The sequence below is a fragment of the Pleurodeles waltl genome, chromosome 10 (assembly GCF_031143425.1).
Source record: "Pleurodeles waltl isolate 20211129_DDA chromosome 10, aPleWal1.hap1.20221129, whole genome shotgun sequence".
NCBI lineage: Eukaryota > Metazoa > Chordata > Amphibia > Caudata > Salamandridae > Pleurodeles > Pleurodeles waltl.
Genome location: NC_090449.1, coordinates 107,815,463 through 107,834,064, shown reverse-complemented (window position 1 = coordinate 107,834,064; position 18,602 = coordinate 107,815,463). Strand labels below are relative to the sequence as shown.

The following is an 18,602-nucleotide window of genomic DNA, read 5'->3' as shown; positions in this document are numbered from 1 at the left end:
AACAGCATGTACCCCGGACTAAAAACTAAGATACTCGCCAAACACCAGTGAGTCCAAAACCTTATGTTCCGGTTTTCGCTGCCATTGAGAAATGGGAAACTGGACGGAGACAGGGTAGTGGTTCAGAAAAAGCTGCTTACAGCATCACTTGTGCCATCCCCTCATTCCCACATGCTGCATGTGGTTCTATGTGCCAGAGGCCTATGAAATGGCCAGCAATTGGGTGCTCAAGGGACATAAAAGAGGCAAACCAGCTTCATGGACCTGTACAGCTGGTGTGCAGTGAGGATGGAGCTTCTAACCCACAGTCCAATAGTAACCTACATCTTGAGCTGTCAGTAACTGCCCATCCATTCTCGTGTGCAATATGAGCATGAACCCTAGAACGATGACTTGTGCTGGGGGTCACTGCAAAGAGAAAGGGAGCAGGGGACGGGCGAGAGGGTAGTAGACCTGCTGCATGCACTGCACAACCCATCACACAACCTTGTACTATCAATACATCAACTCTCAAAACTCACCACCTTCAAAGCAACTAACCTTATTATCATCCTACAGTTTATTGCTACACTTGAGTCTCGTGCCTTGTCATTTATGGGCCCCTAACTAATAATCGTACACCCAAAATTATGCTGGTGTCTCCATTTGAATCAGCAGTGAACCTTGCATTGACCAATCTTAAATAGCAACTCATTTCCTGATAATACACATAAACCATTTGCATTCCTCATCCTGTTGAACCCCATTTAGAGATTTTGATATCTAATACTCTTTTTCTAGTCTTGGCTGTGGCCAACTCGCCGAAAATTATGGGATATATTGTGGTATGGGCTATCCAGCACATTTTGCCATGGTTCAGAGTGTTAATCTTCAAAGCACTCAACGTTTAACAGAGTTGTTCTGTACCAAGGTTTTTGTAATGCTTGATCAGGGTGAGCAAGGGACAAGGGCCCCATTTCTGCTGTGGGTGATGGGAAAGTATTTCAGGTTTGAGAGGTGGAGATAGAGAAGCACGTCCAAGTCTGTGGAAGGACCAATAGGTTAGTGTGTGTCCAGTTCTTGTGGAAACACAAGGTAAAGTGAGTGTTTCGCTGTATACGTTGGCAGCTCACAGTCTCGTTAAAACTAACACTTTCAATGCTTTCAAGGTACACAGTTGCCATCAGATCCAGTGCCGTACACAGTGAAATATAAATCACTTTACCAATATGAAGTGACAGGAGTTTTTTTTATTTTTTTAATTAGCACTATATATTTGTAAAGTGTTGGCCTTTAGCAACGTGAAGTGTGTGTTTGTTAATGAATAAAATTAACTTTTTGGGTCCGATTTATTGGTGCGTGTGCCAATATTATCAAAATGGTGTAATCTTCAGAGGAAAAAAAAAGCGTAAGGAGACAAAACATCAATACCCCAAACCCATCAGATAGTGTCAGTCACATGCGGACCTGCCATTGGTCACTGTAACCGTCAGTCATGAAGTGGAGTTTTCTTCTTCTAAAACAAAGAAATTGGAAGAGCAGTACTATACATCCACTAAGTACAAGTGCACTCTTCTTTCCCCTGTATTTCACACCGCGGATCTTCATTGGAAGCCTCCAGTGTGCTATCCTGTACAGCCTCTAGTAGCCAGAGGAGATTCCCTGGAAGCATCAAAGTTGAATTCTGAAAAACCTAAACCTGCTGGAGCACAACCGGGTGGCATGGAGTTGCTGTGGGCAGGCAGGAGCCTCCCATCTCACGACACCCCACCCAGCAGGAGCAAATCTGAATGCCATAACAGCCGGGGCAGCTCTCTCCGCGCTGAGCTGTCTGCACTAATAACCCAGACATCATCCCTGAACTATGCTGTGCTACAGCCTGGAGTTCCTCCTAGCCGTGACTCATGCATAAGTCTCACAGCTGGCCCAGTTCTCAAGCAACAGTAAAGATCAGCCTGAATGCGACATTGCAAAGGCATTACATTCAACATCAGAAAGAACTAACCACTCTGAAGACATGTGCAAGTCTAGTTTTATGCACTGCTTTGTAATGGCTAACTAACACTGCTTTGCGTAAACTAACGAAAATGACATGGTCAATCTAAATCTGATGAGTCAAGAGTCTGTCCAGCAGTCTCTGGAAGCCCTAAGAAATGCACAGCTTGGTGGTTTGCAGAGAGAGGAAAACAGATTAATTAGTCACAACTGAAAAGTTATTTTATTGTTCTGGCAGACAAGGATTTGCTGCCTGTGTGAGTTATTAGATATCACGGATTTTAATGGTTTTACATGTAACGAAGTACTACTGACCGACCATGTTAGATTCTAAAGGAAGATTGGTTGACTTTCAGCTTTTAATCAGTGTATTTTAAAGTGTGGCATGTTTTGAATTATTTGTGAAATGTTTTATGGTTTTAATTAACTGTAATAAATATTTACTTACTATATTGGCCTTAATTGTTACATAAAAGGGATCTAAGATATTAGAAGATAATGCCCAGTATCGCAGTTTTGTGTAATGGGGACTAGAACACAGCTCTCTCTGCAATTAACTTTACCAATACATGTACTCCACTTCATCACCTCCCCAATAGGAAAATGGTGCATTAAAAATATATTTAAAAAAAAATATTTTTTCTCATCTTAAGACTTTGTGAAGAGATACCTTTTCTGCAAGACAAGTGGATAGGTTCAAGGAGTGTTGATTTCCAGGACCAGCGTTTTGTAGAAAAGATTATACCGCGCTTTCGTCACTGTTAATTCTGACCAGAGCACTGATAAATACAAAGTATGATGTTAGGCATGCTCGAGGGACAGCGAGAAAATTGGGGCTGGAGGAGATTTTCTTTCTTACTTTAAAGCGGGCACTTGAACATTTTTTAATGAAATGTACTTGTTTTTAGAAGATACGTTGTAAAAAAGATGTAGTGTTCCTGACGCAGGGATACATAGAAAAAACAACAAGTGATGGACGGAATGCTGAACATTGTCAAACATTCACCCCCACTACAGTGATCTGGGCCTAAATCCATCGTTTTTTTGCAGCCCATGCCATTCCAGTTTGGACCCAGCCATATGCAAATCAGTCTTGACCCTGTTCCCCATGGGAACAGTCCAGCCCGAACTGCTAGGCCAGGTCTTCCCTCGACTGGAAACAAGCACCCCGAAACCGGTCCCAGGATGCTTGTTTCCGGTCCAGTGAGGACCTGGCTTGGCAGTTAGGGCTGGACTGTTCCCATGAGGAACAGGGTCAAGACTGATTTGCATATGGCTGGGTCCAAACTGGGGTGGCATGGTGAGCAAAAGAACTATTGACTAAACCCAGATCTGTGACTGGGGGTGAGTGAGTGACAATGTTCAGCATTCCGTCCATCACTTGTTGTTTTTGCTTTGTCGCCCTAAGTGGGAAGGGTATGCCCAGACGTGGGTCCCGTGCTTCCCATGCCACTGGATTCAAGATAGCCTGGCTGATGAGGGGTGAAACCCCCCCCGGTCCCAGGATGCTTGTTTCCGGTCCAGTGAGGACCTGGCTTGGCAGTTCGGGCTGGACTGTTCCCATGAGGAACAGGGTCAAGACTGATTTGCATATGGCTGGGTCCAAACTGGGGTGGCATGGTGAGACAAGGAACGATGGATTAGGGGGTGAGTGTTTGACAATGTTCAGCATTCCGTCCATCACTTGTTGTTTTTGCTTTGTCGCCATAAGTGGGAAGGGTATGCCCAGACGTGGGTCGCGTGCTTCCCATGCCACTGGATTCAAGCTAGCCTGGCTGATGAGGGGTGAAACCCCGAAACCGGTCCCAGGATGCTTGTTTCTGTGACTGGGGGTGAGTGTTTGACAATGTTCAGCATTCCGTCCATCACTTGTTGTTTTTGCAGGGATACATAGAGACATCACAGATGACCACATGAGTTCTAGTTTCGAAATCAATAACCTATCAGTCTTCTGAAAAACAGCTAATAAGTGATCCATCCTGTAAACTATCACTAGGTTGCATCCAGGGACTTGTGGTTGCACTATTAACATTTAGGTCAGATTAGAATTTGCACGGTACTGCTGGGGTGTAAATTCCACATACAGCAATAATGTTGCCATGTGGTAGCACCACGCCAGTACTTTCAGCCCCATGGAATGGGGAGTAACCACTTGTAGCTGGATTAACCAGTCAAAGAAACACGAAATTCGCAAAATTTTGTGAGGCTTAATGAACACATTTGCACTTGCTCCAAGCAGGTGGTAAATGTATGCAGGGGCGGGCGTGTAAGCAGAAAATGTTGGGGGGTGTGGGATATACGGGATGGAAGGAGAGATTTAGATCTGACAGGAGGTGCACTGTTTGATGTGTCCTACCAGAAAAAAAAAAATTGGACAGAAGCTTGCCAACTGCAATTAAAGCTTCAGGCAATTTTACAGGGTGGAACTTGGACCCATTTGCAAAACCTGTTAAAACAGGGTCCAGGAACACACAGAATCAGGCATTGTGTAATTCCATGAATAAATTCATTTCTGCCTGGCTCATGAGCAGGGGCCAGATATCAAAGTATAAGGGGGTGCTACTGGCAGAAAAGCAGGGACTGGCTAAAGTTTTCTCATGAAACGTGGTCACTCACAGAATGGCCCTGTAAAATGCGTAGGTATTAGTGGCAGTCATGCTCATGACAAAAAGCCAGAAGTCACCTATGTAATAATCTTATTGGATGCAGCAACGACTGTAGGCCCGAGATTGCCTGATCGTTTGGTGATACTACTTAACAAAACCAAATATATTATGTATTCCTCTGTGTTAATTAGGGAGAGCGACACAACTGTCAAGTGGTGCCATGTCATGTGCAATACATTCAGCAAGTTCTGATTTAGTTTTAGGACAAGATCACCATGCAGCATAGTATTTTTGAATTCAGAACGTGCACAGTTAAAAAACGAAAGTAAAAGTCCCAGAATGCGACCCTCTGGTAGCAATCAAGCTGAATGGTTGCTACCGAGTCAGGAATGTTGAGGGAGTCACCTATGACAAGAAACCACTCGACAGCAATGGTAACTTGCACTGAAGCCACTTTTAAGAACGTAGTGATACAAGGCCTTGAAAAGAATCAAGGTTTGTCTGAGGACTTGTGCATGGTGCGAGATGCTTACCCAGGTATGGCCTTTCAGTTGACATTGCTTTTCAGATCTGCTTTTTCAATTCACAGTCAAGACTACAGATCTATAATACAGAAATCAAAGCTGCAGGATGAATTCTGCCCTACACGGTGCTTCACTACAATGCCAACATCTGTCCACATTAGGTGCTTGAATAGATGATGCCCAAACCCTCCTTAAGGCTTTCACATATTACGGAGTCTTTGAGTGAACGGGTTTACTTTATTGTACCTAACTAAGTGCCACTGGCCTCATAACGTTTTTAGGTTTGATAATAATCGTGTTTGTACCAATCACGGCAACTTATTGCAATCTGTATGGAGAGAAGGCCAAAGGGACCATCCCTCCCTGCCTTCGGACACTAGTTGTTTTAAGTGTCCAGGGCCACTGATAAACAATGTCTGAACGGATACTTGTGGGTATACCATACATGTGTGAACTACGACTGTGCAACCTTTATCAATGTGTGTGGATGTTGTGTGATTTTTTGCATTCACTGTATACAAGTCTAACATATTGGCTTTGCCAGTGAACGTTACTTTTAGTTGACAAGGTGTCGGCCACTAGCATAATAATATGGTCCAGCTGCCTAATATTCTGTGAGTAGACTGGGCTGAGACTAGACCCATCAATGCTAAAAGATCAGTGGCATTTTATTAGATGGGAGAAGGCCGCTGCTTAGTTTGAGAAGACGCCCACGGTGGATCTCAAGTGCTTTCCGGGCCTCTAAATGTACCACATGTCAGTTCAAGGTGGGAAATGCAGATGTAAGATTATACCATGATCATTTAGCCAACTTGGCAGAATAAATTATATTTAAATGTGTGCTACCCAATGCTCTACCTTGTGTAAAGCTCTCAGTGATCAATGTCACTTGAGCCAAACAAATTAAGTGAGAATTAGGATTTGCTTAATCGCTTATGTTTTCCTTATACTCAACACAATTTCTTTAAATTAGCATGCTGTTATCGGCCTTCACCTAGACCGCCTATTGAACTAGTGGGATTCCATATGCACAAACTGATGTGACAGTGTGAGGGTCGGTACAGTACTGATATTTTGCTTTCAGCCCAAAACAACGTGGATTCTGATTGTTTTGAACTGTAGATAGAGCAAATGGCAAGCAAGCACATTTTTGTTTGAAGATGGGTGTCACGAAGCTTGTTTCATATATGCCAGTCGGTAAAGTCATACTGGAGGCTAACTACTGATTCCCTAACTGTAATGTTTAAATTATCAAATAAATTGAAATCAACAGAGGCCACTCAGCAATGACTCCGTTTACCTTACAAAGAAATAAGGTATGCAAAAAAATCCCTTCGGAGAAAGAATCCAAACTTGCACAACCACTTACAGATATGTTTCAAATGAGTGACATTTACCCACTCTCCATCTCTCAACCAATTAACTATTGCCCATAATATAAATATGTCCGCTTACATTATTAGCAAGTCGGCTTACATGATAACAAAAATATTTTCAAAGGTAAGAGTGAATATGGGCTTTACCCACAACCAAAATGGCGCAGCAGGAAAAAAAAATGGTGGGATGCAGGTACTCATTTCATAAAGTTGCTGGTAGGTGCAGAAGGATCCACCAATAACGGAATAAGAAAGTCATTATAAATATTTGCGTTTTGTTACTGTGATTGATGATGCAAAAAAAAAAAGAAAAAACACACAAAAAAACACTTAAAATCAACTGCATTACAGAAATGTACAAACTATCAGTTCTGAGAACGGTAAATACTCAGCCCGGAAAACCCTCGATCCTTTGGTACATAGAGGGAAATAAAGAAAAAAAAATGCATGGAGGTAGAGGGGAGGTAGAGGGATACACAGGTGGCCTGCAGGGAGAAGTGCTAAAGGGAAGGTGGTCGAGCACAGAGATACTGCAAAGGCATACAGAGGGGGGGGGCAGGGAGCATAAATGGTAATGAAGGGCCTGGGAGGTCCAGATAGAGGGTGCGGGGACAAGGAAACATACACCATTACATATACATCCCACAATCATCATATGTGAAGTCGCACAACCACACGTCTAAACAACCAAAATCGTACCCCAGCACATCAAGTTATAAGGCCACAAAACCCACATCATATTCCAACGCCCACAGTCATACTCCAACAAATCCAATTGCCATACATCATGAATACTCTTCACACATGCAAGCGTCATACACCAACACACCAGCCCACCATCACAGGCTGACACAAGCATCATAAGTACACACAACCCATTACATGAGAACAATCACCATTATATGTCTTCAAAACAAACATATCACAATACATTCAACCAGGCATGCATCCACACAACCAGCATCAAATGCTAACACACCAACTATTACACAGTAATACAATCACCAGTAGGCCTCGAAAAATCATTAAAATGTTACTAGACCTGCAGGTCGAGTAACTTGAATAATCTACTCGACCATATCTGCGAAATACTTGACCCGTAAATGGGTCTCAAATTTTGTGTTCCTAGTCAAATATTTTAGTTTACAGAGTTGCCTTTTTCTTCATTGTCACATATGAGTGCACCCTCAAATTTGTGAGCTCAGCATTTCTGCTACACAAAAAACTTTGTTTGATTAAATAGTATAAATGTTTACTCCATCTATCAAAAGAATCAAGCCCACATATAGGGAACACATGATCCATTACTTGCCTCTTAGTTTACTAATAGCATTGTCATCTGGGCAGGAGTGTTTCTCAGTTCATGTTTAAACACTCACTTTTAATATATGTATTACTAAAGCATGATGTAATTGCACACTGTCACATACAGGCAGAACATTTCCAAAAAATGTCCAAAAACCCTCCCACTAACTTGCAGCTTTACTGATAAAACTATGTAATGTATTAACAATTTGTAAAAATCGGGTTGCAGAAAACATATTTATTCTTTACACAACCAAGTGTTCTGATTTGTTTTCATCCTATTAAGATAAAAATTCATCACACAGAAGTACAAACAATGGTCTTTCACAACTACTGAAATGTATTTTGGAAATGTTTGTACAGTTAACTAACTACTTAAATGTTGTGTGTTGGGAATAACCTGACAAAATCCTGGATCTCTGCAGTGAGAAAGAAAATTAATTGTGTAAGACAAACTGACGTATGACCTCTGTCTCTGAACACAGCAAATGTGACAAAAAGATTTAAAGGCTTCTTTATTGATCCTCCACCATCTGACTTAACAGAACACATGTTCTTTGTCAACAGGCCAGAAGGGGCCGGTACGTCCGAAAAATAGCTTCACCTGATAAATTATGACTTGCCATAGCGTTTGGTCCAGTGGATTTGTTTAGGCCGACTATGATGCATCCATTCAAACAACATGGCACCATTATAAGCCAACACAGCAACCATTGTCCATTCACACAACTATCACCTTAAGCCAAGATACTGCCATCATACAAACATTACTTAATCCTACTATTTCTGCTATGCCATCAAAGGAAAAGATTATGAGAACCTTATCAGGTCTGACTCATCCTCCAAAAGAGATATAACTGCATATCAAAAAAAAAATCTTGAAAAGCTTGGCTATTACTCAAATTGTGACTTAAGTAAATCCTCACTACTGTACCAAAATTGTATTCTGAAAGAGAATACTTCTGCATTGAATGATGTAAAATACATTGTGCATACAGGAAGTTCATACCAAGCTATACTTGCCTTTATGTACTTCGCAGCAGTGTCTGTGAAGAGCTCTAGCTTCTGATCCTTCCATTATACCATGAGACATCAAGACCTGGATGAATCTGCGGTGACTGTCAGTCATCTGAGCCGCCATAGCTACACGTAACAGTTTCAAAGCTTAAAAAACACATAGGCAGCAGTGAATGCAACAGAAGAACAATTGCAATGAAATCTGAAAGCAACCGTGTAACCAGTGAACAAACATGTCATTTCTGAGGTTGTATATATAAATGGCATGCACACATAGGAAAAAAAGCAGAGGGACTTTTAGTCAAACAAGTGCTGGGGTATTTCAAGTTCAACAGATGGGATGCAGATCAATCCAATTTCTCAAGTGGTCTCTGACATTTTAAACAACCTCCATGTTAGACTCAAGGACCTGCCAAAGAAACTCCAACTGATCCCCAATATTTTGCCCATCTAATTCCCCTACTTACCTTCTTGCACATTGATATCCGATACTGCTTTAAACCAGGGCATAGTATGCATTCCAGACATTTCATTATATTAAATATCTTTAAAATGGTTTTATTAAGCAATCAAAAATAACACTGCTGAACCCATTTTAAAAGAATCAAAAGTAACTACAATCAAAAGACTGATTTTCAGCTCTTTGGCTTTCATCAGCCTCTTCCAATCTTTTCTACATCCCGCAATACAGAGAAGTTTACAGATTACTCACAGTAGTGACTCTTGTACTGGCAGTCCTTAGTCATCTTCCCTCAATTCTCAAGGGATGTACTTGGCCCTTGCAAAGCACCAGCACATCCGTTACTTAGAAAGGGCTTAAATGTGACGGGAAAACAAAGCAGATGCACAGCAGAAAGACTCCATTCAGTAATGGGGTGGACTAACTCGTGCTTGCTGGAATATACACCACTGCCCTTCTTCCAGAGTCATGAAAATATTAGAAAAGCAGAAAGAATAAAAAGGGGCTTACCAATCATTTGGAACATTTTAAGCAAGTAAATAGGGTCTGACGTACAAAGCCCTTTTGTGACTGTAATCCCTGCAATTTGAAAAATTACTAGGTTTGCAATCACAAAATGGCTTTTCCTAATGTTTCAAGGCTTTTGTGATTCTTTCTGAATCACAAATGATAAGTGGTGTACAAAAGGTGCCCACCACCTCCTGTTTCTGATACAGAGAGATATGTATCAATGGTTTATGACCACAACAGAGACTGAAAAACCATTGCTGAGTTACTGACCTCCAGGTTGGGATGGTAACTGATTTGAAAGGGGAAGGTGTCCCATTTGTGAATGGTTTCATTGGCTCTGTAGGAGGGAGCAGGCAGCGGTTCAGGGGACCACTTCCATCTCTCGGATACCTTCCCAAACAGATAATTTTTAAATGGATGTTTCCCCATTTGGGATTGCAGGGACAGAGGTCTGCTCTCTTTTGCAGGTCACCATCCCTGCACTTGCAGCAGCAAATTGCGATGAGCCAAATTAATATTCAGTAGGCAGGCCGTTTTGTGATTCCCTCTGAATATACAATTTGCAATGCGAGCTATTAGTAGATAGCCTGTATCACAAATCGCATTCCTATTTGCAAACCAGTTGGTTCGCAAATTGCGTATCCTTGGCTTGCTAATGATCATAGCACATCAGGCTCGCGGTGTCTGCAGAACATGCAAGGAGATTTACTACTTTGAGCACAAGAGAAACTAAAATCCTGATTTAAGTAAGTTTACACAAACACACACATCAGGTTTAACCAATACACTTTTTCACTTTGAAAACATCACATGAGGATCTCTAGCGGTACAAATTAGGTACGGTTCTCAATTGCAAGACTCAATGGATGAAATAGCCTCGTTCTCTCCATAGCCAAAAACGCTTCAGCAACAGGCATCCTTTTCTTCCTGTTGCCAGACTGGGCCCTACACATAAGACTTCCATGGCAATACATAACAAGGGCTCTTCGGAGCTTTACCAACAGACTAGCTGGGAGACCCCCAAAGCATCTCTTTATTCTCATGTGTAAAACAAAAGGCCCTTGGGATCATCCCGAAGAGATTAAAAACAAATATAAAAAAAAAACATCTACAGGCCGAAATGCACTGGCATTCCATAAGAGGCTGACCCACCACAGGGCTTGAAAAATGGACTTGACTACTTGCTATGGCATGTCTTTTGATCAGGTCGAGCTAGTTTTAGGACCCGCCCCCTCCCCTCTTTCTGGCGAGTTGATAAAGAATAGGTGTTCTGATTTTCTTTCTGACTGCAGAGTTCCCTGATTTTGTATGGTGAACTGTCTGACCTGCCGTTTAGAGTGTGAAATAAAAGCCTATATGGTGTCAGGTTTTTCTTAAAACATATTCAAATGACTAAATCAACCGTACAAACATTTCAAAATATATATCAGTAGTTGTGAAAGGCCATTTTTTGTATTTCTGTGTGATGAAAAAGTACTTTAATAGGATGAAAAAAAATCAGAATACTTCGTGTTGATGTGCAAAAGATATGTTTTCTGAAACTCAATTTTCACATAATATTAATACACTATAGAGTTTTATAAGTAAAGCTGCAAGTTAGTGGAAAGGTTTTTGAACATTTCTTGGAAATGTACTGTGTGTAGATGACAGTATACTACCACACCATTGTTTAGTAATATATATTTTTTAAAGTGAGTGTTTAAACAAACTGAAAAACACTCCTGCCTGATGGCAATGCAATTAGTGAACTAAAAGCAAGTCATGTGTCCCCTATATCTGGGCTAGATTCTTGTGATACATGCAGCAAACTTTAGTCTACTTAATCAAACAAAAGAGGTTTTTTATACCACAGAATTGCTGAAGTCACATATTTGAAGGTGCAAACATATCTGAGAATGAAGAAAAAGCAGACTCAACCATTTGCGTAGGTTCATACAATTTAAGACCCGTTTACAGGTCGAGTACATTACTGTTAGGTCGAATAGATTATTCAAGTTACTCGACCGACAGGTCTAGTAACATTTTTATGATTTTTTTAGGCCTGCACCATAAAAAAAAAAAAAACTTAAATAATTGTGTACTTTGTTTTGGGTGACTGTGTTTTGGACACAACTTCAGTCCTTTAATTGTCTATTATGAAATTAACGCCACACCTCAAATAAGCAAAAATCAGGTCTAGGTGCACTTTAATATTCACTCCCTAGGACACTATAAATTGGTCGAACAAATGTATAGGGACCCACAGGAATGTAATTAGATTGTTCAACAATTGAATGTTTGCAAGGACAAATATTGACAAGCCTAATATAGTGACAAAGAAAAAAAACATAAGTTTTTAAATGAAACATTTACATTTTGTTACTTTAAATAGATCTGTACCAAAAAAGGAAATGTAGAATTAATTACAATAATGTTTAACGATATTACGAAAGTAGCGGTGATTAATTAGCGGCTACGATATCTACGCCCATTTACAGGTTGTTAATCTTTCCTCGTCCAGCAATAAAGATAAACATGTGAGGAGAAACGCACTGAACGTCTTTTAAATTACGTTAAAGGGAAAGTGGAACGAGACCAATGAAACTTGGGTGAACGTCCTACAGAATGACTACAACCTTTAAAACTAGAGTAGACAAGTCCAGAGAAAAGGTTATAAAAGCCTTAGTGATTTGCTTTTTGCTGGAAAATGTCCACACGCCCACTGGATTCCACCAGTTTGTTCAATGAATGCGGGGCTTTAGTTCCATCAATCGGCACCTAGAGATATTTTATACGAACTCACAGAAGAGATGTTCTTCTCTTGAAGAAAATTTCGGGAAAAAAAACGGTGAAAAATGTGGATTGAAACAGCAATATTAAAACCCCATTTTTGGAAAACAAAAAATGAGATTAAAAAAGACGTGTTGGACCAACAACCCGTCAAGGAAGAGGAAAGAGTGGAGTCTGCGGGTCGCATCATGAGGCAACAGAACAAGAGGTAAATGCACTTTATGAGTACAATGCAGATAGCCCCCTTGAATGGGGCGCTACCATAAGTAACATCTTCCTTCTCAGGACAACTGGTTTGCTATAATAGCTCTCTGGAGTATTGCACAGGGTTTCACTACTGAACTGCGGTGTCTCTAGTGAGACCGTGCGACACAGTGGTCCTTCCTTATGTGAAGCCATGCAGAGCCCCAGAAGAGACCCGCAACAATACACGAATTACGTAAAGATTTCTAACAGTGGCTTCCAGATAGTAGCTACCTTTTAGGTTCTAGCAGGGGTGCCGCTTTACGCTTGTGCTGCCTGCTATGATGAAGCAGAGATAGAACCATTGCACCTTCAATACTTACGGGTCTTCTAGGCGCTCAGCAATTCAAGCATTAGAACAGCGCCTTGAGTCTAATTTTGGCTGCTGTTACCCGTCTACTTTCTTTCTTACAGGCTGCCTCGGAGGTTATTATGTAGGTGTCATAATGTGACGCCTCGTTAGATGAGGAGCATCGGTAAAGCGCGACTGAGCGTGCAGATCACAGAGCCAATAAACGTAGAGTGGGGCTGCGCGACAGGGTTAATGAATGAAGTGACTGTAGCTACATAGTTCACAGCAGCGAATGAAATGGAAAAATAAGAGTGCTGGTGCTTACTACTCAGAGTACCTGGTTGCTACTTAGAAGTGCCAGTACTCAGCCCCATCATGCGTATTGCACCCATGCTGAAAAGTGCAGTTACTCAGCACTTACTAGTACCTGCTCATTTAAACCACCGCCAAATAAAATTGGTCAGCATGGCTCACTTTTCCGTTCCGAAACATGTGGCACCAATAACATCGATACAGCCACTTGAAGAAGCAAGCGACCTAAATGGTCTAACAGCTAACGTGTTTAACAACGCATACAAAAGGAGAAGTAAGCAGAGGAAGATATTTATTCATTACCCACGCGGTAACGTCAATGAGTGAGATCAGGACCACGACCTCAGCAATGTCCACCACCAGTTAGCTACGCACCCTAACCGCACATGAACCACTTCACCCTAACGCGTGATTCACTTTACTGCTCGTTCAAGGGGGCCAAGTGCCCGTAAATTTCGTACTTCCGGGTCGAACCACAACCAACCCCACCATCTAACATATTCTAATAGTGGAAGTAGTAAAATGGTTTAAGATTGGAGCTTTGGTAGTACTTTAGCCAATCCTAACATGCTGCCAAAAATCTGACTAGCTCATTGGCTGAGGAGTCGGCGCCTTTCAGCCTCCATAAACCCCGCCCGAATTTCCTCAGATCTAGTTGCGTCCCCGAGCTAGATTTTCAAGCCAGCGTAGTTCAGGTGTTCCAGGTTGGGAAACCATTGATCGAAGTGTTTAAAGAAAAGTATGGGAACTGACGTCCTGGGTACAATGGGGGCGTTATCAGCGAGTGTATGCTCATACCTTAAATGAAAAATAAATGCAACTTAAATGTATCTGTGGGAAATGCTTTTTTTAACGATACTTTAGCTCGGTTGGTTAATGCGATCACTTAAAGTGTCTGCGCGTGACCGAATGGTCATTGATTTGAATTCTGATCAGTTCACTGGGCAAATTGGGATGTGTGTTTATAGTAGCAAGAGATCCAAGCCGGCAACAGAAACCGGTATGAATAAGTCGTCAGTTTTAAAATGTGTCAAGTTGCACACAGGATAAATAATCTGTCGCAAAATGTAGTGTCATTTTGTTTACATGTTTACAGTTATTCCAAAAGTTATGTTGTTAGTAATAAGCTGATTGCACCCAGGCAAAACTTTTTTTGTAATAGATTTTCATTAAAAGGGCACATTTCAGATTTTATATCTGGACCGGAGGCGAGGATTTTGCAGTCCTTTCTTCACTTTATTACAAACAGCAAGTTCAAAGTTCAAACATGATCGAGAACACAATAAGACTTCAAACCCCATGATGCCCACAAGTAACCATGGCAACCCATAACCAATCCAGCGTCCAATACAAAGAGTATATAAGTAGCTGACGGGCTCAGTCTTTCCTCTTTCTTCACTGCTGCCTGTCGGGTAAGTCCTCGCTCCTTCTCGTTTGTTTCATGGGGTTTGACTGTGCAGCAAGCGTTGCCTTGTTGCCTTGTGTTTACTGCTGTCGATACACAAGTGCATTCCTCGCATACCAGCCATTTTTTGAGTTGCGCGGTAGGCTTCAGCCCGAGCGCGTGGTGCGGTGACACCTTATCACCGCTAGGGGCGCACGTACACGTCCCTCTGAGATAGTTTGATTCAGCGCTTCTCGCGCTGTGTTTCTCGATCGCGTCTGGGCCTTTCAGGATCCCGCCCTCGGGATTCCTGATTTTCTGTGGCCCCCAACCCTGGCCGACACCGCGCTGCTGTACGGGCATGAATTACCTGCTTCCTATTTTCCCTTAGGGGATCCTTTACGGTTTGGTTTCTCTATCTACATATTTTCTGAATTTCAGAGCACGGCGAGGGGGCTGCCCTGTTTATTCTAGGTTGGGTGTTTTTCTGTGCTCTCACCCCTTCTATTGACACCCCTACTGAGGGTAGGTGGCATATTTTACTGGTCTGGCCCTGGGTCCTACTCCACCCTAATTGATTCTGTTAGAATTTTTTTCCTGGTGTATATCTATACATTCTTTAGCCTGGGGATGTCCTCGTCCACTCCTTCCATGGATTCTTTTGTGGTCTTTTGTGTTACGCTCCCTCTTTGGGGACGGAGGAAGTTTGGCCTCCCCAATGCCACCTTCCTGAAGGCATGGACAGATTACTTTCGTAGGCGGCGGCGAAAGCCTTAGCACCCCTGCAGGATAGGGTGCATAGGCTAATGGACTAGGTGTCCAATTTGTCTGGTGTACTGGGAGATCTAGACCCACAGGCTGGTATCTCGAAGACCTCTTCTTCCTCTCTGAAGCTTGACGCGGGGCACCTGCAAATTTCGCCAGATTAAGGGAAGCTTTTTCCAAGAGTGCGTGAACTCTTGCTCCTGTACCCCAAGGGAGGATGTTATGCCCGGAGAGCATGGCAGCTCTGCTGCCCTTGCGCTGGATCCCTTTGTGGGATCGCCCCGTTTGTGGGGGGGGGGTGACTCCAATGATGGGGGCTCATCGGACGATGGTCGCGTTATGGGTAGACCTTGACGCCCATCCGCGAATATCTCCAGTGTAGATGAAGAATGTTTGGTCTCTAATATGTTTGATCTGGAGGGCATATACCATCCTCGGTCCTCCCAGTGGGTCCCCAATCCTAAAGTGGCAGCTTATGTCGCTAAGGCCATCCGCCATTCTTTTGAAAAGGAACTTCGGGCCCTCCTTCGGGCGGAATGTCCCAGGCCTGCGCTTGGAGACAAGGTGGCGGCTACGCCTTCTATGGACCCTAAATTATGTACTTTCTTCTCCAAGTACATGCGTGACCTCAAGAAGGGGATCGATCGTTCCTGGCGGGCCTGTCAGGATAAACTTTTAGATGTCCTGGGGCCCTTGACCAAGATTATTGAATTGGCTGATTCGGCCAAGGTCTTAGGGGAACCGTTGCGGATGGATCTGGTTGCTGGAATGGCACAAATGGCGGTCTGTTGCCCTCTCCTGATCAAGATTGCCCCCAAATTAGGGGAGTTGGCGACGTCTGAGGTAGGCGCGGTAGCCCAGGGCAATCTCTTTGGGGACCCCTTCATGAAGGAGCTAGGGAGATTTGTATCCACCTTCTCTGCTTTGGACAAGGCACAGTCCTCGATGCGCAATATTTTTCCAGGAAAGGTTTTCTCTGGGGCCAGACGAGGCAGGGGCTGCTTCTCCGGCCGTTCCCTGCAGGACGGCCCCTCCAGAGCTCAAGGATGACGCAACAACGGCTGGAGTGACGGTCAACAGGAGGCCTTCTTCCCCAACAGAGGTCCTGGTAGAGGGCGTTTCTCCCATTTCAACAGAGGAGGTTCCAATACTCAGGGAGGAAGCACTGGTGAGCATTCCCCTTTTTTCCGATGTTTACAGGCCTATGAAGCTGTAACGGAGGAGGATAGGCCTCCAGGAGAGAGACAACCCTTGATTACTATCAAGAAACCGTTTAAAGCAGTGGCTTCCCCTACTATAGCCAGGTGGCTTCGCTGGCTCATGTCTGAAGCTGGGATTGACATTAGGCGTTTCTGAGCTCATTTCACTAGAGGGGAGATGGCTTCTAAAGCTATTCAAGCAGGTGGTAGGTTGGAGGACATCATGAATGCAGCGGATTGGTCCTCCAAATCAGTTTTCAAGAGATTTTATTTTAAACTGATTCATGAAGCAGCATCTTTGGTGATGAGTAAGCTTGGAACTTGCATAATCCTCACCTCCGGTCCTGATATAGAATGAAAAATGTCCTAGCTACTGTGAAGGAAACTTCTATTAAGGACACGAGGCGAGGATTATCCCTCCCTCATACTATGACAGTATTACCCACCCGATATTGATTTACCTTGCCTTTTGCTTCTGAGTGGATTCCTCTTTTACAGGTCAGTGGTATTTTTCCTATCTGTTGGAGGCTTGTTGATTATATGTATGTTATTGATGACTCACTTGGTGATACCTTGATATGTACTTTGTTGTCTCAATGATTTTTTCTTTCCATTTATCAACATGATATTGTATTCTTGTGGGATTGTTTGCTTATGATATGACTCTGTTTGCTGTTATCTGATCACTTATTTGTTTTGTAGGAGGTGATTCCAAAGGTGAATGAGATTGCGAGTATCTTAACTTCCTTCAGTGAAGAAGAGGAAGGACTATGCCCGTCTGCTACATCTATACTCTTTGTTATGGACACTGGATTGGTTATGGGTTGCCATGGTTACTTGTGGGCATCATGGGGTTTGAAGTTTTATTGTGTTCTCGATCATGTTTGAACTTTGAACTTGCTGTTTGTAATAAAGTGGAGAAAGGACTGCATAATCCTCACCTCCGTGTCCTTAATAGAATTGAAAGTTTCCTTCATGGTAGCTAGGACATTTTTCATTCTATCAATAAAGCCTTTTCTGGCTCCCATGCAGCCCTTACATTACGGGAACCGTGGCTTGAATGGTTGTTTCTTCTTTAATTGCCTCTCCCTTCTCTCATTTTATGTAGAGGAGTCCTTTCATCTCTCGCTTCAACCTGCATTAACTTAACCATTCAGGGACTTTTTTTTTTTAAAGTACGAGTAATGTTTTGATCAAATTAATAAAGCTTGGTAACAGAGTTCACATAGTCCCCTGTTCACGTCGACCTCTGGCTGAGACACTATATTGTTCGATGATGCCCTGATTCACAGCAATGTGCTTTCACTCTTAAGAATATCTTCTGATAGACACATGAATATCAGCTAGCTAATTACATTTAGTTGGTACTAGTAGCTGGTTGAACATTTTTTTCTTTAATGCTGGTGAATATATCTAAAAATCACAATGCACCAAATAGTATATAACATCATAGATGCATTGTATTTTCGTCTTTGACAGTCATCCTGGTTATGCACAGATTGTTCCTTTGAACAATCAATTTAATTTTACCCAAAGCCAGCACAGCCACTTCAAAGCCATTCTAGCCGCATTTACATCCACCAGAACTAGGCTTCCTGTCCCAATCCCCTCTTCCCCCTTTCATAATATAAACCATTCATCCTTGGTCAGTGCATTCAAGCACCATAGATATCCACCCAGCCCAGCCAGTTCAAAGTAATATAGCTCCATGTTAATCAACCCGAACCAGCATAGTTTATTTTTTTTACCAGCCTGATCAGTATTTTAAAGTCCCATCCAGCACAAACATTAACACAAATCACATAAACCTGGTATTTTCTTCTCTTCTCATTGCACACTTAAAACAGCAGACATAAGAAGGAAGTG

General features: G+C 42.5%; 1 protein-coding gene and 1 long non-coding RNA gene across 7 annotated transcripts in view; one reads left to right on the top strand and one right to left on the bottom strand.

Moving 5' to 3' along the window:
* NSMCE1 (NSE1 homolog, SMC5-SMC6 complex component) overlaps positions 1–13,866 on the bottom strand; it is a 167,135-nt gene extending 153,269 nt beyond the window's left edge. Inside the window, exons 1-2 of one of the 6 annotated variants that reach the window (XM_069209892.1) lie at positions 13,692–13,866; positions 8,809–8,949 (exon numbers count right to left, since the gene is read on the bottom strand). In XM_069209892.1, coding sequence (XP_069065993.1) covers positions 8,809–8,926 — 118 coding nt within the window. In that variant the 5' untranslated portion in view covers positions 8,927–8,949; positions 13,692–13,866. Of the gene's footprint in view, positions 1–8,808; positions 8,950–13,107; positions 13,264–13,413; positions 13,453–13,503; positions 13,623–13,691 lie in introns of those variants that run through there. The other 5 variants (XM_069209893.1, XM_069209897.1, XM_069209896.1 and 2 more) reach the window with 5 other exon arrangements.
* Positions 13,867–14,768: 902 nt separating this feature from the next.
* On the top strand, positions 14,769–17,785 carry LOC138261179 (uncharacterized). The gene is made up of 2 exons (XR_011199049.1): positions 14,769–14,800; positions 17,439–17,785. It is a non-coding gene; the product is annotated as an uncharacterized lncRNA (long non-coding RNA).
* The last annotated feature ends 817 nt before the right edge of the window (positions 17,786–18,602 follow it).